The sequence below is a fragment of the Amyelois transitella genome, chromosome 4 (assembly GCF_032362555.1).
Source record: "Amyelois transitella isolate CPQ chromosome 4, ilAmyTran1.1, whole genome shotgun sequence".
Classification (NCBI taxonomy): Eukaryota; Metazoa; Arthropoda; class Insecta; order Lepidoptera; family Pyralidae; genus Amyelois; species Amyelois transitella.
The window spans coordinates 9,595,824-9,623,024 of record NC_083507.1 but is presented as its reverse complement, the minus strand read 5'-3'; the positions used below and the strand labels follow the sequence as shown (position 1 = coordinate 9,623,024).

Below are 27,201 nucleotides of genomic sequence, written 5' to 3'. Positions count from 1 at the left end.
TACAACTCGACCATAAAGGGCATTCTTTCAACCACCTACGTCTTGGCCAGATTTCTCCAGCCTCTTACTCTTTAGTGTCTCACTGCACTCCATCTTACCTACTACTCGAGTATATTATAATTTATCTCGATATTCCCACTGTTCTGCGCCCTGAAAGATGGTTAATTTAAAAACGAAAGTTCAGCACGACTTCGAATGTTCTTTTGGAATTCAGGAGCTAGACAAAGTAGCCAGTCATTAGATGCATGCTTCGGATGTCATTAACACCATGATTCGGAATTCAGTAAACCGATCCTTAACGACCTTGTTGATGCCTAGGTAGGGGTATGCAATGCATTCCTTTGGTCGCGGCATCGTCTCTCTCCAGTGTCAAACATTCACTGGACCTCTGAGCGTGTTTCCAAACGCTACCTTTGAAATATTATTATGAAAATATTTTGATGTTATTTTTTATAATTTAAATTATAACAAATTGAACTGGTTGTGAAAAAGGAGCAACATTTTCTATATTAAAAAAGAAAAAGAATTGCCGCGAAATGTTCTCGAATTAAAAAAGTTCTTCTTTTATCTTTTTGAAATTATTAAGAAATAAAATGGGTGATTCTAAATATTTAGTTTGTGCTATAGTGTTGTGTTTACAAATTGCAAGAGCCGATAATGAAGTTGCCGAAATCGGTAAGACCTAACAAATGCTTGCATTTATTAATTGCGTTCATTTATTAGGATCTAATGACAAAATGCTTACTTTAGCCATGATGTTGCTTTGTCTCTTACAGACTTACCTAATACTACATAAATACCTAAAGAATATTACATAATATTCTATGTTCACAAACAAAAGCCCGCTTGGTATATATACGATCATTTCATTTCCATAGAACTTTAATCCTATCCTAGGTTTCATCTGTCTCTATGCCAAAAACCATCTTAATCAGTCCAATTGTTTTTGAGTTTATCCGTTACAAACAATAAAATATGTATCTTTTCTCTTTATAATATTAGTATGACAGTATGGATAAAATCTCTAGAACAGCTCGGACAATTTGTGGACAGGTTGCGCAAGCGCAGCCGCTGTTGCAAGGGCCGCCGTGAGTGTGGGTCGTATGAGAAGCTCTTGGCTTCAACAATAAGGTCAGCCGGTGTTTGATCTTGCGATTTTTACATTATCTTTATTGCAATAGTAATAATTACGAAGTCACACCCTGAAAAAAAGTACTGTTCCCGTGGGATTTTCAATAAAAGCGGCTAATAACAAAGTACTTAACTAAAATCTTTTAATAATACTTACGTGTAATGTTGTAGTTCTATACCTTAATATTTGTAAACGTTCCTTAATAAATTATTTCCTGCTAAACAGGCGGGACGTTTGTTTGATTGATTACTAGCTTCAACGATGGGCTTCGGTGCCGTAAAAAATTAAAAAAAAATAAAGCCAATGTTAATCTTGAATTTCTCTATCCTATATCTGTGCTAAATTTCGTAAAAATTGCTGTAGTCGTTTTTGAGTGTCTTCGATACAAATAGAAATACCAAAATAGTTACAAATATGCGAGTGCGGATTAGAACTTAATACCTACCACCTAACTTAGTAATAATACACGCTCTAGATAACATTTACTTACATGACTTCATCTCAATTAAACTAAAGAATAATAATTATTCTTTAGTTATTATATAACTTTGATTGAAAGTCGGTCTAAATACCTACTTAGGTTACTTGATTAAAGCTTGAATTAATAGTCCATATAGAGCTAGGTGATGTTTCGATGTAAACGACTCTTTCAAAAACTTTTATTTGATCAGTACCTATTTCCTCCTTTTTTTTTCAGAAAGAATATTTTCACCGTGCCATAGAAATTCTACAGATTTTGATGTTTGTATGAAACGAGCACTCAACAAATTAAGACCATTTTTCAAATTAGGTAAGACCTGCTTATTCCTTCATACATATCACCGCAACCATATACCTAATAGGTTCTCCAGCAAATCTTGCACAGATAAAGCTTTCATAAATACCTACTTTAATCTTAAATTAATTATTATCTTTGATTATTATACGAGGAGTATAGTCTCGTTAAAACCAAATGTTTGACGACCTGTTTGCGCAGTTGTCGAATTCTGCCCTCTGAACCAAATGGGGATGTCATTTCATAATATAATAAGTAGATAAAGAACTTTTTCTGATGGGCTGAGTCTTAGATAGTGATCTATATAGTGTTGATAAGACAGTTTAGTATCCCAAATAACACACGTCTCGAACTTTCTTGAGGCTTGCTCATTCTGTGAAATTTGCCCGTATATTTCTTTATCCGCACAGGTATTCCCGAGTTGGGAGTGGCGCCCTTCGACCCTCACCACGCGGATGAAGTGGTGCAGGTCCGTTCGTTTGGAGGCCTTGGCTACACACTGACACTGAAAGATGTCTACGAGGGAGGATGGACTCAGTCAATTGCCACTAAGTTCAAGTGAGTTTATTTTAAAACCTTTTCTTGGTGGTTCGAATCAGAGGTCACTTTGGACTACTTCTCCTTCTTGTTATCGTGAGCACTTTACTTTTATTGCAACTGGTTATTTTATTTAATTGATTCTTATGTTTTTACAGAACCGACTGGGATAATGGTCGCATCATATACTCACAGTATTTCCCAGAGAAATGGCTATATGGTGATTACGAATTTAAGGTAGGAACCTACTCACAACGAATACAAAATTAAAACAATTAATACACATATGTGAAAAAGTCGGAATAAGTTCCATTTTTATGCTTGCAGTAGAATAAAATTGATTTATTCCTTAAACCTTAAGAACCTAATGCAGTATAAATTTTAAAAGTGGACTGGTGTCAGGCGACGTTTCCAAATATTATATCACAATACAAAAACTTGCATGAAACATAATACGAAAACTTACATGAAGTTCATGCCCCGAGCTGACAATCCGATTAGAAACACGATATTATATGAGTAGAGAAATGGGAAATAGGACACGAAGGCGTATACAAAGAGAAGCTCAGTGAACTGTAGTGACGATGTGACACCACAGATGTCTACTATCACCACACATCAGGACCGTGCACGGGACCCGTCAAGACATCTCAAATGTTATTTTCGCTACGTCGGTACGATATTTTTCAGGTTCTGGACGTAACACCTACCGGCCACGTCATGGACCCGGCCCAGGTGGTGATGAGAATGGATCTTAAACAATACGACAGACAAATTTTCCCAAGCCCAAGCTAGCACATGTGACATTCGTATAGATCAAGGGTAATAATTTTGCATTCAGGGAACCGTCTTCGGCCTTGGAGCCATGCACCGTAGCGGTCACTGGAACCTCACGCTGCGGGACTACGCGCAGACGACGCGCGTCAAACGGAGCGGCGCCGGCGTCGACGTGCATGTCGAAGTAGATCATATCGGCGGCATGGAGCTACATATTGGGAACATTCTGCGTGGAAACACTTTCTTAGGTAAAAACCTTCATTATATATCGTGATACTCTTATGGCGTAGAGTGTACCTACATAGAACTAGTACATGTTATTCTAATTTCTAGGGACGTCCTGGCAAAAGATCAGGTCAAGAATACCCGAAATCGCCAAGCTAGAATGAGAGAGTATGGAATGTGGAGTGTCTACACAAGCGAGATTACATGGGAGACGAAGGAAGTTTGCAGGGATCGTGGCAAGTGGAAAAATGTAGTCTCTGCCTAGCATCTTCACCACTCTGGTGTGAAGGCCGGGGTATGTCCTTGAACATGGATCCTGGATTGGGTGCCAGGTTTTTCACGTAGCGTTTCCCATCAGACCTCCACAACCTTTGGAGGGGAACCTTAACCTGTAGGTATGGGATCATGATCATTCAGCTTAAATGGGAAGGTTCTTACTATGTTTTCTCTCACAGTTATGTAATGTAATGTTTGTAAATGTTATTCCAGAAAACATGTTAGATCGTGTGATCAACGCGGCGTGGAAGCCGGGTTTCGCCGTCATCAGGCCGCTCATCAACGACCTCGTGAGCACGGCTTTCACCGACATCTGGAGCAAATCCTTCAGGGATTTCCCGATACAACAGTTCATCAAGTAAATGGATTTTGAGGCATGCCATTGAAAACAATCCTTCGGGGATTTCCTTAGAACAGTTCAAATGAATTGTACTAAATACCTATAACTTGTATGTAAATGTTATTCATAAAAATTCTAGCACCCCGATCGCTAATAACTGAACGGGAACGCAACTGAACTTCCATCGTTCTGTCAGAGTTCATACCCTTTTCGGTTTCGTTTCTCAAAAATTGTTATTTTCACAACGGTAATAACAAATGTTGGTACACTTTAGTATTACGATCTAGAATCTACCTTAAATCAGAATAATACATAGATAGTCCGATTTCTATGAAGCTACCAACTATTTCCAACAATAAAAATAACAGAACGATCGGTAGGTATTCAACTGTGATCCATCTCAAGTTAATAGCGCGATTGGAAGTAGAAAAATTGTTAATGTTTTATTTAGTTATTGTTTACTGTTAAATTGCAACAAGTTCACCATATAATTGTTGTGATAAAACTAGTCATAATATGGTGCATAGGAATATTGTTAAATAAAAGACAAAATTATATTACATATCTCAATATTATATTTATTAAAAAATATAACCTAACTATATATATGACTTTATATTTAAATTCAATCAACAAATAACTCCCTCGTTCATCGAAACTGGAATAATCAATCTCAGTCTTCCAACGCAATGAATACTAACCGAACAGGCCTTAGTAAAACACAACAGAGCAACACAACGCTGCGTTACCGACACGATATTTTGTTTCGGTACAACCAGATTCAATAATTTAAAATGATCAACATTCAGTATAAATATACATCAGCTATGCTGTGAAATAGTTATTTAATAATATTACACTTTATAAGCGTCATTGAGGTGATGTATTTTTTAAGAAAAATACTCTATACGAAATTGAAATGTTTTCAATTTCTACTCGGCGATGCAACCGAATATCTCTTTGATATTTTGATAAAGTTCGGCGCCGCATCGCCTCTAGCGACGTCGGCAATGCGGCGCCGCATTGCTCCGGTGTGTTTCGTGTCGACGGCCACCACTGCCGGCGGCGCCACCCATGCACTTCATAAATACACATCAACATTGCACCTTTTACATTCTCATCTAGTTGAAGTTACACAAAAATATGCCGTCCAAAAGTCTGATTTCATTTAGCACTACTTTCCTGTGTGGTCGTGACACATACATTGTATGACAACCCATTTATTGACATAGTTTCGGCTCGGGAGCGAACGCGTGCTTTACAAAAAAAAATAAGTACTTTCTTTACTTAAGAAGAAAATAATCATAAAGTCTGACCTTTGCTTCATAAATAGTAACTGCACATAATAAAAAGAGAAACACTGGTAGCTCAACAAGTTTAATGTAACATGTGACAGATCTAGAAATTATTATATTGTAATTTCATTACATTAACTTATTGAGGTAATTCTTGCATAGAACGAGACACCAAAATTAGAATACTATTACCAAAATGCAGCACGTGCTAGACTTTATGACTCGGGAAAGGAAAAGCAAGATAACAAATCATTACACGAAAAATATTCAGCACCTAATATGAACCTGCTGCATTCTGTTCTATTTGTACGTCACAGACGTATTACGGAATAATGAAAGTTAAATTTGTTGCACTTCGAGTGCAAAATGTCAAAGTACAAAAAAAACTAGATATTAAAATTCTGTATTTTGATACTCTTTTAATATAAATTTGCAAATAGACCAAGTGATATTTTATGACCTGAAGCTACAAGATAGATCCCTGTGCGTCGTCGAAGCGACATTAAACAAACGAATTTCGTTGCATTGTCCTTAACTATTGCCAAACCTTTTTAAGATGGTAGGATAATAGCTAGTCAGCTAGAACTGAACTGCAGAACTAAGTTTATAATTTTAAAAAATATTTGATATCTCTACCTCTTTTGAAAGGTTTAGAACAAAGAGTTAAGTTTCCATAAAACTACTGCACTTACAATATCAAAAGGTTTAATTTTAATTCTTGTTGAAATCTCTAACAAAATAAAAATCTTCGCAAGTTAAAGTCATTTTGTTGTATAATGATCTCTTACACAGAATAAGTGTTATTCTTCGTCGACTTCGTCTTCTGTGCAGATTTTATTTAAATTTTATATAGGTGTTAGGAAAATATTTAATTGATTTTGACTTAATCCAAGGCAGGAAGGCCAATTTACGACTTAAAAATTAAAATCAAAACTTTAGCATAATAAAATAACAATTACAAATTGTTACAAATTTAAATACTGTAACAGATTGATCAAAAATACAAAACCTTCATTTAAAAACGCCAAATGTACCTGTCACAGTTTAGTGCAATCATTTAATTTTTATTAGGAAGCAAAATACATATTCCAATTATTGCGTCGACCAAAATCAACGTGAAGAGTTGAGTAAAAATCTTAAACTAAAATATGAGAAAACATTTTAAATTTGTACTTCCTTACTCGCATGTTTGGCCCCAGAATTTGTGTAACAAAAATTCAATTTACAAACTTTTAATTTTATAAAAACAAATCAGTCGCCTGTTGAGTAGACCGCCTACGGCTAGGTTGTTGCTTAAAATTTGCATTAAAAATATAATAATCAAATTTGGTCATCTTATATCCAATTTATAATAAACTTAGCACAACAAAGACATTAAGTAAGGTCAATTATTCAATGCAATTTTATGACAACGAGGTGGTAATGTCTATAACTATTCGCCAAAAAATAACTTAATCGTTAAAGATATTGAAACAAAACGCGCCTATAAATTCATTAGTCATAACCTTCATTTCATTGAAACCAAGAACTAAGTAAGCTAGGTGCTTTTAACGAATTAAATAAGTGAAAAAGATTGATCTCACAGAACAAACTATATAAAATAACACCATTGATTTATAAATAAAATGAAATTATAATTTTAATACTATCGAGACGTTCCGCGGAATAGTCGCAATCTAAATAGCGATGGGCTACGAGAGCTAGTTAGTTCGTGCATCAACTCTGCCATTTCACAATTATTCTAAATAATTATCGAATTAAGTTTTTAATATGCAAAGAAAACATTCGTAATAAATACCGCAGCAGAAACCCGCACCGCCGCACAAATACATTCTATTGCAACCTGGTTCGCGCGCAACATGCCGACAAGGCATTCAACGCTCCCACACGCCTCCAAATTAAGTCTAACATTAAAATTATTTGATATGCACTTATTAGTAAGTTTTTACAATGAATTTGTGCTGTACAGTATGGGCGGGCCGGGCCGAAGGCGGACGCGGCCGATCGTGGACGTGAGGTAATGCGTTTTAAACTATGGCATCACAATGCCTCTTACCGACGAATTATTTATATTTTTACCCTAAGCCGCAATTACTAGCATGTCAAAACTTCAATTACAAATATAAAACGATACTAAAAGGCCCTTAAGAGGCATCGTAACGTGTCTGCCTTTTGTACTTAATTATATAAATCACCGATATAAATATACAAGCGTCCACCGCTCGCCCGACCCGCGGCTATTTACAAAGACAACTAAATAAACTATAAACAAACTTGTTATTCAGATATGAACTAAATATTTGGCAAACTCGATTGTCGAAACGGAACGGGGCAATGCAAACATGCAGACGATGCCGTCGCCGGCACGAGTGTGATAATGGAACTAGAGCTAGCTTTACAAGTAAAATCGAAGGCCGCTAAGATATCACCGTTCATTACATCGTAATATTTACACGCGTCGCGCCGGGCTTTGAGCGAGTATATACAACGGCGCACGCTCCGGCACGATGGCTGGTTTGAAGTAGGGTTTAAGCAACTAATAAAATTTATGCAAATAAACTCGCAGATTTAAAACCAAATTGTTAAGTAGATAAAGATTGTATTTATTACACTCCCTAACAACAAACAAGCCGTCATCCCTCCGTCGTCCAAAGGATGCCAGCATCGCTAATCTCCGACGCTGAATATATTTTAAAACTGTGCGCAAAAAAGAGCGCTGAAAGTTAATCTTTTCGAAACACGTCTTGTATCATTAAATAAAATTACCTTTTTGCCTCCATAGACGCCACTAGAAGACTCATGTTAATGCGTGATTATGTCATTTGAACAAGACTTTAATTCGATTTAATTCGCGCAACAGAGACATTATATCTCTGTCACATAATAATTATTTTTGAACTTAAAGCTGAAAACTTAAGTTTATTATGTAGGTATGCTTTTCCACCAATTGCGATTACATGTCAAGTTATGCTACGAAATCAGCTAACCTTGTCAAGTTATCGCTGCCTGACTGCTTCCACTGATAATAAGCTAAAACGCATCTCAATGCGCACGAACGTTGTTTAATTTTTTTTTATATTTTTATGCGCAAAGCACTCAACTCAATGGAATAGCACCCTAATACTTTCTCGGTCGGAATACTGTCGCTCGGACGGCGCTTGGATTTAGTTTTATATGAGGTAAGTTCTTATTTCAGTACGCAACATTAACTCAATGAAGAGTGACTTGACAAAAAGTTGTAAAATATTTTTAATCATATAATATTGAAATAAAATAACTGACGTTTAATAAAAATCCTGTTTATCCGTATGCATAAACAGCGAGTGTACAATTGTACATAGTCCAATAGATTGAGGTGGAAAGAAATGAAATGTGCGTGCATCTCAATGACAGCACACTCACCAAACTGTAGCGTACGCAGAATAGCCACAACCAATCTTTAATGACTATTCCTATTTCAAAGGGTGTAAATTTTAACCATTCTCACGCATAACATAATGCTACATGTGCGTATGTCTCAAAAAAAACTGCACTAATGATCCTCAACTAGAAATGGGCAAAATGCACGGCATTACATGAAATGCAAGGCGTTTTTTCCATTTCTACTTGGAAGTTGTTCAATAAAATAAAATTCAAATATAAATAATCGGGCTACTACTTTTGTAGACAACCGTAACACAAATCTAATAATTCATTGCACCTTAAAATTGCTCAATATTTTTTTATATTTTCGATTTAACTTGATGCACACACAATGCTGGAGTTAGAACAATGTTAAGTTACAGCAATTGAAATCTACTCTAACTCACCGTTAATTCCAAATGAACATAACTACAGATTTAACAACATACCTCTAGTAAATTACGAAAATAATTCAACTTACAACAGAAGGAAAGTAGTGAATAGAGGAAGATCGAATAGGATAAAACCAACCGAGGTTTTGATTAACATAAGTCCGCAACATAATCAATTTTTATAACTAACACATTAATTATCAAAATCCATTATGCTGTGAGTAACAATGTATATTGTCAAGCCATCTGTAGATCAGAAATCATTCTCAACATTGTGGCAGATTATTTTATTATAATTATAGACAATATGTATAATACAAATAAGCGTATTCAGACGGTGCCGAGTTTTCATCCATCGTATTTGTCCATAGTGCTGTGACCCACCCTGTCTTTCTGCATGCATTCTACACCGCGTGACTACCTCGGCACATCAATATAAAAAACAGTGATCTGACAGAACGTTGAGAACGAAACAATGCCACAGCTACACCTTCACAATCTTACACATATAAATTGCCTTCTGTTATTGTAACATTATTGTTACATTTAACGGGTTTGACATCACGACCGCTAAACGAAAGTAATTTCCAAACGATTGTACTTTTTTTTTAATTTGGACCAAATTTTCTCGGGTCACTTCTAAAAAAATCAATAACAAAAGTAATTTATCAGCATGTGCTGTAACGTTTAAAAAAGCGTACAGTCCCGGACAGCAGTGATCATAAATAAAATACACGTATCCGTCCCTCGCCCTACAGGTACCGTCAAATGCGCATTCGAGGCGAGTGCGCTTGCGACTTAGGCCTTCTGGTCGTGAGAGTAGAACTCGAAATCGAACAGCTCCGAGAGGCCCTCGTCGTGGTCGAGGCAGAAGCCGTAGTCCGTCGCCGACATGGGGGGCTCCAGTGCTAGGAACGGCAACTCCATAGGTTCTGAAAAGTTGTGATGGAAAGAGTTAACATTTGTCTAGTACTCCGCCAGAGAAGTTGAAGCTTCGGGCGGAGGAAACCATTTTTATAGACTATTCCTATAAGCTTATATAAGCGTTCAAAGATGTTTTGGTCCAGCTTTGTTCACAGAAATCTGAACTTGTAAAATAGTTACATATACAGAACGAAACTGTTTTTCAAGTTATATAAAACAATATTTATTTTATAAAACAATTCTTTGGGGCCCAATTATATGCAAAAGTAAAAATTTATCATAAGCACATGCTGAATACATTGTAAATTTAAAACTAATAATTACGAAAACATTTTCGTTACAATAATTTCCGTACAAAATATGCATCATATTTAAAACTAACACTCACAAGACATTTTTCATATACTGATTAATTTATACTTTCATTTAAAAAGTCAGGATAACTTCCAATAGTATGTCAACAGTTAAATAATCTTTACAAAAACATCGGCGATTCAAATCGTTAAGAGTAATTTTGGTTCAAACAAATTTTAAAGATTGCTGTTAACAATCGTATTCGTCATTTGGATTAATCTAATAAAGTTATTCTCTCCGATTTGTAGCCAGTCACCAAATTCAAGAATAGCACACCAGCGGGGCTAGCATGGCACGCACGACGACGTTTTTGTCGGGCGATTTAAACTATCGCGGTTTCACTTTTTATTATGACATGAAACGGGACAGCGATAGTTTATCGCGCGATAAAAACGTCGTCATGCGTGAAATTCTGGCCCCCGGATGTAAATGTTACACGGATTTCACCACACTGGAGTGCGACCACAGAAAAGCGAACCACAGAAATGTTAATGTTAGAAAATTTACACAAGAATTTTTCCCCCTTTTAAACATTTTAATTTTTTGTTATTTTGTCATTAATAAAAAATTAAGATTGTTCCAAAAGCGTAGCTTTTCTACCACTAACTGAATCATTTTGAAAATATTTTTACTTACACGCACGGACCATATATACCGATAGAAAGAATCCAAGACCAGTGCCAGTTAGTGCGCGTTACATTTAGCAGTGTGGTGAAATTTCTTTATCAATTGATTAACTAGTATTCAGTGGCGTGCATGGACAAATGAAACAATGCCATGGAAATCTTCTAAATTACATTAAATTTGCACGTCGCTGGTTGTCCTTAAGAGATACACATAATCCATTATAGAATAATAAGAGGCTGATTCCGTAACGGGCTTATTTGGTACTCCCAGGAATATGGTTCCCAGGTGAGCTCTTCGTATTTTTATATAAAAATAACCCCCGGATTCCTCTCCAGAGAAGACGCAACCCATTCTATAGTGAGGAGCAAGATTATGTACATATATTTAAAACGAAAGAAGACGAATAAGAAGACGCACCCAGGCTCTACGTCATTTGACTATGATCCTTAATTGGCCCGTCTGACCAAGAGTCATCCTAAAATGACGGAAACCACACGGCGCGAAAACGGGACAAATTACGGAATCAACCTTTTAGCGTTTCCAAAGTGCTGTCACATAAAAAAAACAGTTAGTGCGCGTTAGATATGGGCGATCGATGGTGGCGTGGTATTAGTAGATGTTAGTGGCGCCGCGGTGAGCTGAATCCCATGGTGCTACACGAGGCACTGCAGCGGCACGAGATCCAGCTCGCCGCAGCCGCCGCGGCCCGACGCGGAGACGAGTGTATGTACAATGGTTTTTTACATGCAAGGCTCGTTATGAAATAATAAAAAAGAACTTTTGTTTTTTTTTTTTGTTGATTGAGTCAAGAACATTATGTCAAGCTGAAAGGACTTTTGTTCTTTCTTTTGGTACGTTAAAAAAGGACCATCGTTCTTTCTATTCTTTGCAGTTTGACAGTGCAATAAAAATATATAAATTCAGAGCTTGAAGGCCTTTTGTGTAAGTTTGACAGTGAAATGAAACTTTAGCTCGCTGCAAATGACTAAGTTGTATATATATAATTAAATTATATTCACAAATAAACCAGTAAAATAAAAGGCCAGTGGACGTATGGATCTGCATTGTATTATTTTTTAAAGCTGAATTTCTATGTATTCCAGAAAAGATTATGCTATGAAAACCTTTGCATTATATAATAATGCGTTAACCTCTTGACTCAGTCACAATTTTTCTAATTAATCATTTAAATAGTTACTTTTAGTACAGATAGACCAAAACAAAATTATAGAAAAACCTTAACACATTATTAGAAATTGAAGATAAAACGACAATAGTCCATGTACTATATGAACATCATATAACTTGTCTGAGGACAAGTCACACTCACTTTAGGTTAGTTGGAAGCCTTGATGATAAAACACAATGAAATGAAGGATGAAAAGCATGCACATTTTGATATAACACCATTAATATACACTCCGTCCCAATAGCTAAAGCAAAAATCCGTATCCAACCCAAATTTCTAAGACAGTGATAAAAAAGTCTTCAACAAAAATTTTGTCATTGGGATGAAGTGTATCCGTGAGCAGCAGAGAAATCTGACCCGCGATATTAAACAGTCGCTTCGCTACTAATAAGTCAGATTTATTCGCTCTTCACTAACCATAAGTATACATTTTCAAATAGGTTGAAGATTAGTGACAGGTTCAGCCGCCACCTTGAATTTGATTAAAATTGTGCTTATGAAACCTTGAAACCAAAAACCATGGCTGCAGGTATCAAATTAAATATTAAAGCTTTACTGTTATCTCATTCACTTGATAGCAAATGCCACAACTTTGTGACTTACAAATTAATTAAATTTGATATTAGAAAAAATAAAAGCCGAATACAAACCTGACAATTTTGAGAATAGAAGAATAATCATAATGTAAAAATAAATTTTAAAATCATCAACAATTGCTGAAAACCAGAGCGATTTTGTTAATAATCAAAATGGTGACTACCGAGCATTCACTATCTTCAAATACCTACTAGAAGAAGTAAATTAAAGGTTCATATAATTTCTTCCGCATCTTCTGTCGATGTTGGAAAGCAGCGTCGTGAAGCTAGAACTCTGACTGTGATGTGGAATCCAACACAAGTCACAGTTCGAGTTCTAGCCACAAAACGAGCACTTCTTCTGATCATCTTCGTTTGCTGATGTGCACGCTACTTACTAAACATTTATTTATAATGATTATTTTTTAAATATGCTTATAAAACATTTTGTGCGGTATAGAGTAGACATTAAACCTTTGTCCAGTGTGTATGACGGTTTATATTACTTTTTTTTTGTTATAATCTGACTTCAGATTCTTGTGGAAATTTTAAACAAAACGACCACCTAGCGAGTTAATGTGTGTACAATGTGTTCTCTGCATGTGTTTCTCTATGTTTGAAAATATGTGCTTGTAATTTGATAACCTTAATTTTAGAATGCAAAGATAAGCATCTATGACCCAGGGAGACCACAATGTTTCTCATCATGACCTGAGATCGACACTGGTACTTTGTTCACATTACCATTTCGCCACGTAAGCCGACTATGATTGTTTTTATTTTGAATATGAGAGGCGTTTGACCTCAATCTGCGTGATGGTTGTGTTCCATACCTTGCTCCTGGTCCTCGGTCTGCAGCTGGAAGCGGCCGCCGCCCATGGTGGGCGCGAAGTCGTCGCTCTCCGCGATCAGCGCGTTGCGCAGGCGACACCGCGCCGTGAACGCTGAGGAACACATCGGTCAATTTGATAATCATACAAAACAAATAAAACAGAGAAAACAGTTCATCATCTTCTCGTCAAACATTGTATAAAAACGTCATACGCAACTACGGCCACTTTCTTCCTTACGATTCTTGTTTGATTGTGAAAGATACGACTCCAAATCCTTCCCAGATAGTCTCAGTAAGGTATGTCGGCCGTGCTGAAGTCGTGTTGCAGTGTTTACAACTACTGCAACCGTTTCTGACTTGATAGAAGTCATGGACAGACTAGAGAAATACAAATGACACTCTCACTACGGCTGACCGCAACGAATTTTTTGCGAGATTCAATAATGTCAGCATCTGTGTTAACTAGTATGTATCCTTTTTTAGTAGAATAATAGACCAGGATGTTTGTTATAAAGCTACGCAAGGTGTATACTAACCATCGGGCGTACTGAGGTCGTGTTGCGGCGTATGTAACTCCTGTTGGGGGGTGTGTTCCGCCGCTGAGGCGCTCCACGTGGCCGACGAGCTACTACTTGGCGGGCATTCAACGGGTTCTCGTTTTATAGGAGTCCTGGAAAAAGTATAAAATCTTGACAAATACAAAATTACTTTCCATACAGGCATTTTTTAAGTACAGCAGTGAACTGCTGAATACAAAAATTAACCTAAGTTCCAAGAAAAAGAAAGTGGTCTATTTTAAATACGGTACAAAGAAAGCTGCCTTGCTGGTTTAGTAGCGATGAAAAGTGTCGACTGCTTTTCTTCCCGTTTAAAAGTTCGAAGTATCGAAGGAAAGGCTAATAACATGGGATTCTTCTAGGCAATCGTGTCTCTATTTGAATCTTGGCCTTTTAAGCTTGGCGTTTTCGAGATTCTTGGATCTGGCTCTCAGCGATACGACGTGATCATATGTATGTAAAAACTAAAACTCACGTATAGTCTGCAGTAATAGAACTTGAAGGCATGTGCTGCATTTGAGCTATGAGCGGCGCCAGCAGCGCCTTGTTGTCTTCCGATATGGGATCCGGAAGGAGTTCCGTAGCTGAAACAAGTATTTTACAAAATTTTAATTTGTTCTAAGACTATGTTTATTAAAAGTAAAAAATTACAATTTTGTACAAGTTCGCTTTTGAAGGATTTAATAAAACCTTTTAATGTATCCATTACAGTCTGTTGTCTGTACGACATACATAATTTAGTGATTCCATTGAATTGTTAGAAAAAACTTGTAGTAGTAGGATGTTGAGGTTTGATGTCATCTTATTAATCTAGTAGTACTTCAAACACTGTTAATATATTACAGATATTTTGAGTTACAAAGTTTCTAATCAAAATTATTTATGCCACAGTGGTATGGTAAGAAATATACTTACGAGGTGATGGCGAAGGAGGTCGTTCCTTAGGACATAGGAAGACTTCTATTTCACCAGATTTAGACTTAACATAGAACATATAACCCTTTTCATCGGGATGAGGTACCTGCAAACAAGGTAAAATATTATTTGCAAAAATCATACCTACATCAAGATTGCAAAACTGGATGAATAGACTTCATGTTTTTAGACATCATATCATTCTAAAGTAAATCTCGATTACATCCGAATGCGAGGATTTCAGAAGAATCTTATCGTAATGAACATAGTTAAACATTCAGTTGTATGAATATGCAAATTTCGTTATCCTCAAAATCGTTAGTTATCTTATCCCAAACTCATTCATCGACGGCCATCGCGCAATTCGCACGGCATTCCCACCACAAAGCAACCGCGTGAGCCCAACTGCATATTATATGTATTAATGAAATGATATTTTTGAAATAGACTTACCCTGAGTATCGTGTCCGGCGGCGCTTTGATAGGTATAACGGTTTGATTCCTAAAGTCTTTGATAGAGCGGAGGTCCGCATACGTAATGTAGGCGAGCCCGTCGTGCTCGGCCGACAGCGAGCCCAGCGCGCGCTCGGCGGCCGCCACGGCGCGGCCCACGCGCGCCTCGCGGGCCGCCAGCGCGCGGCACTCGCGCCGCAGCCGCCGCGCGCGCCACTCGTCCGCCACCACGCCGCAGCCGCTGTCGCCGCCGCTGCCCACCCCTGCCGGAACTTTGCTTTATGAACTATTTCACATTGTAAATATGGACCTTTCAAGGATTCGACACAATTGATCCGTCCCAGCGCAGGATATATTCGGCGTCTTTTTAGACCGTCACAATGCAATTTTAGACCTGACCGCTGCTCGCAGAGACCATTTTCATTGAATGCGTTCCTACAGGCGTCTATACTGATTTTTTTCCTAAAAATGAGCCCGGGTTTCGCCTACAAGCATGATGATGAGTAGCTTAGTGAGATACACAGAAAGATCCGATCTCCATGACTTAACTTTTCAAAATTAACCCTTAATTGCATGATTTTTCCTATTTTGTTAAAATAAATCAGGTTGATGTAATTAATGCTCTAGATTAAAGGAAAAATATTTAAAAAAATCCTAGTATAAATAAGAATTTGAATTATTTAAAAAACAGTGATGAAAATTTACATCATTATGCATTGTTACATATATAGCTCAGTACTAAATAAGTCAAAAGATATTGTTTACTTATTCTCCTATATTCTAAATGATAATTTAAAAAACAATTATTATTTTATTCAAGCACAAATTAACTCCACATTGATTACACGAAATTGTGGAATAGCCTTTACATTTGGGAAATTTACACCGAAGTGACCTTTCTTTTTTTTTATTGTAATTCTTCTTCCAGTAGACTGGTACTAGGGTTTTGTTGTATGCAATAGTCATTTATAAAGTTGCCAGGAACAACAAATTTAAAGTTTACAGTTTTTGAGTACCTTTTTTTCTTCACTAAATGTTATGATTGAAATTTCCATCATCATGCAAAGAAGGGTTAAGTACCTACACTACCAAATCCAGCTTGGATTATTATGTCAAACGCAGGATTAGGATTATGGCAAAAAGCTTCTTGAAGTTAATGGTATGTAAAAACTTTCAAATGATTAATGCTTAAAACCAGGCAAAACGACATCCCCACCTGGTTTTCCCTATTACGAAAGTTATTGATTCATAATTCAATTCAACAAGGGGAGTATGTAGAATATATTATATTGCTTTTGTTCTAACGTTAAAGTGCATTTGATATCATCAACAAAAGACAGTCTAAATAATATTTTCTCCTGGCGTTAGTTCTAGCTCTCTGGAGAAGATTAAGTCTTTGACCATAATCCTGGATTAGGTAAATAAAGTTGTACCTAAAGTGACTGCAGGACCTCCGCAATCTTTGCAGTCCATATTATATATTCAAACATAATTTCCAATAGGGAAAAGACTAGGCTCTACCTGAGGAGGTCCTTAGGGATAAAAATAAAGTCTTGATAGGTGTGAGTTCACCTCATTATCAAGCCATGATACTAACAAATCTTAAATAAAAAACAAATAATTGAACTAACCATATTTCCATTGTATATTATTTTTGGACCTCTTCTCTAATATTCCTATACCCTCTAATACATTAGTGATGTCGTATATACGTCGTTTTTGGACCGAAAGATGCTCCGCCGCTATGTTCAAGTCGAGGACTCCATTGGGCGACGACTTCAGCAGTGCGACGAACTTTTTTGTGAGTAAACCTAATGATGTGTCAAACCTGAAACAACAAGTACGGTGCAGTTGACCACTAAATATAAGTAGGTGGCTATGTCGTTAAGACCGAAGTTAAGACCCTGAACGGGAGGTAAAAGTATCCGAGTCAGAAAACCATTGACTATGTTATAGTTGGAATGCTAACCAATGTTCTACCGATGTAAAAAAAACATTGTCAGGAAACCGGCACATTTAAAGTGCACTTTAAGGTAAATTTTCAGGTATACTTACTAAAAAAAAAATATTTTTTTAGTAAGTATACCTTAATGTTCAACCATAATGAGCCCATTCCCAGAAATAAATCCTGGGTTCGAACCCCTATCAGGTCATGATGAAAAACTAACTTTTTCTTATTGGTCTGGGTCCCGAATGTTATACTATCAGCGTATATAATTAGTTTTCATTCGTATCGCTGAGTTATTATGCCAAATCACAAGTCTCAAACTTTGTTTGGCACTAGCCCATTTTATGTCCTGAAATTCTTGTCAGAGGATTTTGCCATCCCGTAAAACGAGCTGTCAATGTCGAAGCTTCCTTCGATATTCTTCATATTTATACTTATTCGTATATTGTACTTATTAATGATGAAATTACCTTGTGCAAATATGTACCTGGAACGTTCGGTGTATTTTTTCATAGAACTGGACGGTCGGCTGCAGGGCGTGAGGACCTTCACGCGTTTCTGCTTAGGCGTCTTGAAGTCCGCCTTCATCGGCACCACATGCCCCTGACTCCCTGAACTGCTCTCACTCAAGTTCAGTCTTCTTTTTACCGCCTGTAATTATTTTAAACATTAATATATCTTATTTTTCAAAATATCTAAAGAATTACGAACCCATAAGGTCGATTGATCGAAGTTAGGTTGGATTCCTCTGCTGACAGTGTCACTTCATGTATTGCCCTTTCTTACCATCTCCAGGATCGAGGTCACAAAGCCTTGGCTCCTTCGTGGAAAAATCATGGCCGAGACAAACACCAGAAGGGCGATGATGTGTCAATGCTTTTACGGTGGGAGAAAACATCATGAGGAAACCAATAAATTCGGGCAACTAGATGTTCAACAACAAGGCGATTTAAATTCGAAACTTTCTAAAGATATCACTTCATGTCGAGCATGATTTTAATATCGTGCTGAATAATATTCCCGAGCTTCTATTAACACGCACAACTAATACATAATCGTTCGATCACACATGATCCGGAATTTTTAGAAGAGCAACTATGGTAAATTGAATACTCAAATGATTTACTTGAAATGGTGGCCATCTTATAACATTCTCTTTTTGCCCGGCGCTTTACTCCCTCTTATAATCGCGCAGTAACATAAACCAATAGATAACAATCAATCAGACGGAGAATAATTTGATGATGTGTACCAGTTCGTATTTGGTGTTATAAATATAAGGAAAACCTATTTATCGTTGTAGTTAAAAAAAATATATATGTTACTGATAAAATAAAATTAGGTGAAACCACAAGAAACAACGAAATTCACATATGAACATTTTTTCTTCTTGCCAATAAACAAAGTCATTCTCCGTGGGTGTCGCTGTAAATACTCATAGGCAAGTGGGATGAATCTGTGACGTCTCACTCATCTTTATTTTACTGTTAATGTCATAACATACTGTGTTGGCATGCCTTTTAAGAAAACCCTGCAATAGCTTTAACTGCCTGCCAGACACAACACTGTTTAGATATTCCCTTCAATTCTCTTGTCGAAGTCAAAAGAGCATGGTGGCTGTTCCAGAAAAGGTAATGCCGCATTGCATTGAGCTTAATCGTTGATTTTCTAATTTATTTATAAGAGCAGTGTGTTGTAACACAATGTCGTTGCAACGTATAAATAAACAGCAATACTGATTTTGTTATTCGTAGATAAAACCACCAAGCAAAGCTTACACCGTAGACAAACTAGTACAACAGGAATGTAAGTATGAAATCCGAATACAAATGAAAGTTGAATTAACTTTTTATATCATCCCGAGGCGCCTACCTGAGTGACGCCAGGGTTGAACGGGAAGAAGCTGCAAGTATGCGATACCTGGAACGATTCTAAACTCGTCCCGTTTGTACAACGTAAAAAATGTGCTCCATCGTCATCAAAATTTCGGTAAGGAAACAATTTGAACCCTAATGAATCCGTACATCTAATATCAGACACAATTTTATCTACTACTCGCCAATGGTACACCACAACTAATGAAATTTTTACCTTGTATATTTCGATTATATAAAAGCCAATTATAACGCAATATCATATTTAAATGTGAAGTAATTAGCTGACACAAAGAGCAGTTCGAGATCATCCGATTTCCAGCAAAGTAGGTGTCACGAGAAGAAAAACATAAGTGTTGGTGCAATTAAAACTGTTCCGTTAGCGTACCGACTCGTATAATAGATAAAACTCACTCTTAGCACGGAATATGTCATCGTTAATCTTCTCAGGTCCATCACTGAAGTTATAAGTTATTTCATCACATCACTAATCATAAAGCACTATTTCATAATATTACAATGACCTCAAATTAATGAAACAAGTTATAATAACACTGCGATTACAACGTCATTCTGTGGACACAGCGTTTATTTGGCACTACGCGTAAAACAAAATGGAGCGGAGAAAGATGCACGAAGCATTTTCAATAAGCCGATGCAACAAATTCAATTTCGACATGGAGCGCGGGGCCAAAGCCCCCGAAAAGGAAGTGTGTGGGGAGGGTACCCGGTATCAACAATACATGACATAAATTAGAATCAACACAAAAGCCGGCGAGCTCTCGGAAGGGACCTCTAGCGAAAGAATGGCAATTTCTTATCTCAAAAGTTTATGCTATTATTAATAGTGAACTGAGGACTATTGTCAATCTGCCGTACCATGGGTCCCGCGCTTCTTTGTGCGCATGTGTAACCCCGAGCCTCAACTAAATCAGAGCAGATGTGCCTTCTCGTTTGACACCTCAGGAGATAAAGCATTAATGATATAGTATCCCTTCGGTAAATGATTGCACTATGAACATAATCAATTTAACCCTTAGCGGTATGCGAATAATTTGCAACCGACGACGACGCAGGCACACAGACCTAAGTCACAATGCCTTTTTTTCTATTCCTTTACCTTATGCAAATTAAATTAACCAACGGCGCGCGATATCCTCGCGATGCTATTTTAACGGCTCGGGTGTGGTATATTATTACATTCAATGCACTGAATGTCTGCCAACTTTTTGTGCAAATAGAAAGGACAAAGACTGAAAATGTGCAACGCAAGTGAGGACAGGAAGTACCTGGCCACGTGACCCCCATGGTGGTTCACCACATGGCGGCGGGTGAATGCCACTCCGCAAGACAAACTGCTAACATATGTGTTCTTGTTCATACACACTTGCCGCTATTATTATATATATAGGAATGTTTTGAGCAAAATAAGCTAAAGGTTATATATGCCTACCTCCAGCTGACTGAAGCGGTTCAAGCTGATCAAAAACTTTAAAATATATTTGCTTGATTGAAAGAGGATACTAGCAGACTTGTACATTAAACTATAAACCTGTAATTTTAATAACAAAACACTGTACACTTGAACTCTAATCGCAAGAAATAAAAACCAAAAATCTAGAGATATCGCTAAAACGCTGGATCATTTTTTAAGAGATCCTGTAATTTTGAGAAGGACAAACTGTTTATTGTAATACTCTGATGTCTAACCGTCTATTATCAGAAATATAGAATCAAGCGGACAGCAACAAAGTCATTCGGAATACAGGAAAGAGTTTATCTGTATTCCTAGAAGCGTGATTGTCAATTACAATTATCCAACCAAATCAAACCACGACACAAGGCGTAGGTCAAGACGTAGTCATGAAAGTCATTGTTTTTAAAAACATAGAAATATGAACCAAAATAAAATCACATTTCAGGGGATATTCTTTCTTAAATTAATAAACCAATTTTGAACTATACTTCCACCTTTTGCGAATTGCCTAGGTTCTTGTTATTAACGAACTCACCATGAAAGTAATTCAGGTTACCTAAAAACAGAACATAAGCTTTACAAAAAACATACAGATAGTTTTACATCGCCTTGTCCTTTGGTAATTTAAATGCGTTAACCCAAAAACGCACACGCACCACTGCACTGGGCGTCTGGGCCATTGAACCCTTCGTTTCTTCTAAAAGTATATAAAGGTAAAAACTGAAATAAATAGGGCCATGCGCGTACGTTACAAATATAATATAATCTCCCCTCGTCTAAATGTCCATGTTAGTACGCGAAGGATCTATATCCCAAATCGCAAGGGCAAAAGAGACACACAATCCCATTACCGTACAAATAACAAAAAAAAATCGGGAACAGCTATACATTCCTGCAATTGAATTGTTCAAGACCATTTAACGATTGAGCTATTCTATCCTTTAGGAAAATCAAATATCAAACCTAACTTAACAGCACTGTTCACATCAAAAACTCGCCACATTGTTTTTCTATGATTTGTAACTTTAAAAAACTACAAGATTACTGTTATAACCGCCATAGTCAAGGTATGTCTTGAACAAACAAACTCTATGAACATAAAAGACCTACATGGGACGAGCCAACACTCTCACTTGCTTTTCTACAAACGTGAAATAAAGACGAGTTGCCGCGGAAACTTCCGTCCCTCTGGCCCTTTATTTAGGGATCCTTCAAATTTGGAGAGTGCTCTCAATAAATTGAATGGCAACCGAATTTGTCGTCGGAAGTTTTTTAACACAATTAAGTATGTAGTAGTTCAGAGCATACGGCAATAATATAAGCTCGGTTATTTTTGAAATCATAACTACTCATAACAAATAAAAATATGATGTCATTTCCAGTCCTCTGCGAATCTACAACTGTTTGACCACATGTCTTAATGAGAGCGATTGATTACGAATGATAAGAGTTTAACAAAATATCCAAGTTATTTGCTGAAGATGTAGTAAAAATACTTTTTATCAAGGAATGAAATGTGTGAATTACTCGCATCATCAATTTCACACGCAACAAGATTCGTATCGGCAGCGGTCTAGTAAAGTTAACAATGCCTAGCTTGAACTGATTTCTCTAATGAAATACATACATAATAATAATAAGAGTAGGTATTTCTTTGCGGACTTAAGCTGCGTGAATTTCATGCATTCGCATTAAATTAATGTTACACTTGTCAGTATAATGCGGTTTCTAATGGTTGAAGAGTTTTCGGATTGATTTCAAATGGCCTTAATGTTAAACTATAACATCATCAAAATCGCTGAATAGGTACCATGATCATGCTTTGATAGTTTATATTAAGGCTATCACCAAGCTGTCACTATTTCTCAAAAATGTTTGCCATAAGCAAGCCCACATTTATCAAACCTTGTCAATTTTTCAAACCTAGGGCTATTTCTCCAAATGTGAATAATCAATAAATAATAAATATATACGGGACAAATTACACAGATTGAGTTAGCCTCGAAGTTCGAAACTTGTGTTACGAGATACTAACTCAACAACTATTTGATAATAAATACTTAGATCTAAGACCCAGACCAAACAGAGAAAGTTCATTTCTCATTATGCCCTGACCGGAATTCGAATCCGGGACCGCCAATGTCACAGACAAGCGTATTACCGCTGCGCCACAGAGGCCAAATGGAATGGAAGAATGGAGACACAAAATTTATGTAGGAATGTTACTACATATTTCACCTTTTTACAATCATAGTCATATTTTAAACCGATAATACCAATTAATAAATTACGTATACGGATTTGACAGATCGATATCGATTTACTTTTTAGTAAATCTACTTATGGTAAGTACCTACCTAACTATTATATAATGCCTGTTGTTAAAAAAAACACCTATACTCATTAATAATTTCTGCTGAATAGTTACAAATTGGATTAGAATTGATAAAATAGGTAATGAATAAATGTGCAAGGGATAGTTGTAAAGCAGCACTAGTGGCAGTAACACTTGGTGTGGTTTCAAGTAGAACTGAATAAGAAAAGACCACTTCATTTGCACCCAAAATTCCAAAGGTTACTAGACCAGCATGGAAAACGAACTTAACGAAACGTCTCCTAAAAATGCAATCTGGAATAAGCTTTGATGAAAGAAAAGAACAAAACAGAATAGACGAATAGCCCATAATCTAAAGGGATGAACAGTACTACTGTTATTGGAAAGATATCATAATTTGGTTAGCCCATAATCTTAAGGGATGACAGTACTACTGTTATTGGAAAGATATCATAATTTAGTCTAAATATTGGTTAAAAATTTGATTGGGGTGATCATTCGGTGATACTACGACATGTCTATTAGCTACGCCAGGCGTAACGCGTATCGTCATTCACTCCTAGAATACGGGGATAGTAATACAGAACTAAACGGACGCTATAGATTTTGTAGGGAGTCAAGAAAGGGTGCGCTGTTAGGGAGCAAAATACTCTCATGATTCGATTCCTATAACCGAAAGGTTGGTAGAGCCATTGGTGGTGGTGGGATAGTGACCCTATTGACAGGGGAAACCTAGCTATTCTATATTATTTCAATCATGCTCAGTGGTCGTTTAATTCACGAAATCATTGATATATTAAAATAAAAAATTGCAACCAACACACCAGTTAAAACCGCGTGCAACTAGTGGTTCATTCTTATCTGTGCTAATAGCAACACAAACTTGTGACATGTCAGGGGTAAAAGAATACTCTTTCATCACAACGTATCCACAATTGCATTCTGAGCTAAGGTATTAAGAGTCAACCTACCTACTTTGCAATAGAAGAAGTAGTCATGAACAGACAATTTATTTAACAAACTACTAAATAGGTATCTGGCAAATTTGCAAAATGAGCTGTCTACCTTATGAGTGTGGCATATGTATGCTCAGCCAAATAGCCAACCATTATACCTAAAAGGCAATAAAATATGTCAGTGACAAATCATCAAAACTATGTATATACCTACCTACCAAAAAACAGTAGGCAACCAATTGTCAATTCCTCAGTAGGTTCAACTAATAAAAATAGCAGAATTGAAGTTGTGCTACTTTTGATAAAGAGGTTATGATTTATCAAGAGGAAGGTGCAACCATAAAACTTAGTTACATCCCACATTAATAGTGAAATATCAATAATAATGATCTATTTTGCTATCAAATGTTCATTTAAACTTATATATTTAATTATATCAATGTTGATAAAGATTCCAAAATCCATATTATAGCTGAGTGCAATGACCTCTCAGTATTGAAATGGAACTTCACACCAATATCAAAAATGTCCAGTATCACAAGTTTAATCAGTAGGTAATCATGTAATTCATACTGTATAACTTGTGAAGAAAAAAGATCATCCAAGATTTTGGAAAGTAGAATTAAAAAGAAGGCCAACATTTTGTGTTACATAAATAACAAGATTTTGAACTTGGTACCCGGATTTATAAATTTATATAGGATAGGCTAATAAATTTAGGATTCTCCATATAGGTGATGGGCCAACAAGCCCTTACTGTTTGTATCTTAATTCCATTAATGGCCCATACAACTGAACATGGCCTTGCAATCTTTTCGAAACAGTAGGTACTGTCTAACCCATAAGTTATAGACATAATTATACACAATGGACACAAGGCTAATTAAGGGGAAAATCTAGTCTCTAGTCTTATTGTCAGTTGAAACTCAAAATTCTTGAATGTGCTAAAATAATACATGACATAATAAGTGTTTTACTTCGGCATTTGTTAACTTTGGATGGTTTCATTAAATATTTCCGCTGTTGAATACCCATTTAATACCACCAGCATCTCATTCACATAAGTCTACTGTTGAACATGTACCCCTACTCTTAGATTGCCTTCTTGATTGGATTAAAATTTACACAGAATACAAGCTGCTAACATTAATTGATAAAAAATATCAAGTAAAATTCCTTAAAAAATTTCAAATAATCATCCTCCAGCTGTTGGTCCCCGTTGTCTTCTTACCTCTTGAGCCTGGGGTCTACGTAGGGTGTTTAGAAAATTTTAAGTCAAGATAGAATATTTTAGTAAATTTCTTATTATACAGAATAAAAACAACAAAAAAATTTGATGATTTTCCAATAAGGTCATCTAATCACACTATATTCCCATAATGAATCCATATAAAATATCCCAAGGGTTTGGTTATTATTATTGATTTACCTTGTAATTTTATTATAAGATTGATAAAATATTATCATAAAATTATTGCCCTATTTCATACAATCATAAAATATTGAAGGTGCTGAAAGAAACCTATAGTGATGTAGAGACTACTTACTTCAGATGTTTTAGGCGGTGCCGAGGGCGCCTCGCGCCTGATTTGGTGCTGCGGCGTGGCGCCATAACCGTGATCCAGCAGATGGTAGCTGATGGGCTGACTCGGGCTGTCGTCCAGAAGCGTGGTTTTCGATGGTGACGCCCCGGCGCGAACTACCACCTCGGCCTCGCCCTCCACCGGCCCTCGCTTCACCCCCCTCGGCATCGCTATCGAATAATAAGAATATCAGAATTTATAACGAACATTTTGATTTTCAATGCTTTGATTATTAATCATGACAATTTAATTAGTAAAGAGGTTAGGGGCGCCGCGCGCGCGGAAATCACAGGTGAGAAGCCTCCGAAGCGAAGCGGGTCGATAACAAATTTATTGACTTTTTTATAATTTTTAAGGTCCGTAGTAATACTTGCAGCTGTAGATAAACGCTTACGTCACTTATTCAATATGATTTTCCCAAAAATATCGACAATCTAGCGGTAATTTAGTGGCATCACAGCAATCTAAACTGTGGGGTATACACAAGAACTGTACACAAAATATCCAATTTGAAATTACAATACTTACGAAAGGTGCAAGCGAACGATATGAAAATATGTAACCATAAAACGACATTAATGTTTTCGACGCAAACGCTACATTATCGAGTACTCAAAATAAAATGTCCGCCGCTTTGTTGGTCCCGAGTGAACTCGTGGACATCGAGACGCTCGATAATTTTAAGTTGCCTGCACAGTCTATTCAACACATATTTTATTTTATTCACTGATTATTTCACTTTTTACAAAAAACAATAAAAGGGTCCTAATGTACATTTTATATTTAATTATTAGATAAAATGCGGAGTATTGGAACGGCGACAGGAAGCTTTTCAGAACATCTGGCTTGCAAGCGACGTAGCAGTGGCGCGAACTACGTGCGCAAGCGCGAAGCGACCCAGCAAGCAACCCCTAGCGGACGCCGCTATCCAAATCCGCCCCTCGTTGGTGAAGCCATAAAAAATATAACGAATTTTTAAATTTTCGTTGGCGACCGGTTTGAGCGAAGAAAGTCGACGGCGTTACCTGCCTTGCCACTTTAGTTCGAATTAAAGTGGCGCCATTTAACTTTTAAATATTTCACACACTGAGCCGAAAATATAATGAGCTAATAATAATGTACCTACCTACTTATTAATAGTCCGCTCATTTTCATTAACAATACATTAAGTGAGATATTGTTGTAAGTACATATTTATAATACAAAAAGAGTTAATTATTTTTCCCCGTTGGAAGTAGGTATTGGAAGTCCACATTTAAATGAAAGTCGAAAAATATATCTTTTAAGATTAAAGAATATAAACTCTTTAAACTTTTTTTTTTCCACCAAAGCTAAAACAATTGTAATAAAATTTAACACTGAAATGGATCGGGACTCTAAGTCAGTCGGGCAATTTGAAACTTTTGTAACGAACACTGGAATAATCGCAGATGAAGTTCGTTACTACATAT

At 36.6% G+C, this 27,201-nt stretch overlaps 2 protein-coding genes across 2 annotated transcripts; one reads left to right on the top strand and one right to left on the bottom strand.

Moving 5' to 3' along the window:
- The first annotated feature begins 431 nt into the window (after window positions 1-431).
- LOC106139549 (uncharacterized) lies at window positions 432-4,666 on the top strand. Its single transcript, XM_013341018.2, has 6 exons — window positions 432-675; window positions 1,830-1,922; window positions 2,318-2,465; window positions 2,603-2,681; window positions 3,286-3,469; window positions 3,936-4,666. Exons 1-6 carry the CDS (start codon window positions 594-596, stop codon window positions 4,082-4,084), a joined length of 735 nt encoding a protein of 244 aa, XP_013196472.2. The 5' UTR covers window positions 432-593; the 3' UTR covers window positions 4,085-4,666.
- Window positions 4,647-26,591, bottom strand: LOC106139553 (transcription factor E2F6). Its single transcript, XM_060954297.1, has 10 exons — window positions 26,279-26,591; window positions 25,715-25,920; window positions 18,013-18,176; window positions 17,209-17,405; window positions 15,578-15,840; window positions 15,125-15,230; window positions 14,685-14,793; window positions 14,189-14,322; window positions 13,654-13,764; window positions 4,647-10,083 (listed from the first exon to the last, which is right to left on the bottom strand). The coding sequence occupies exons 2-10, from the start codon at window positions 25,916-25,918 to the stop codon at window positions 9,950-9,952; spliced, it is 1,422 nt and encodes a 473-aa protein (XP_060810280.1). The 5' UTR covers window positions 25,919-25,920; window positions 26,279-26,591; the 3' UTR covers window positions 4,647-9,949.
- Window positions 26,592-27,201: the final 610 nt, after the last annotated feature.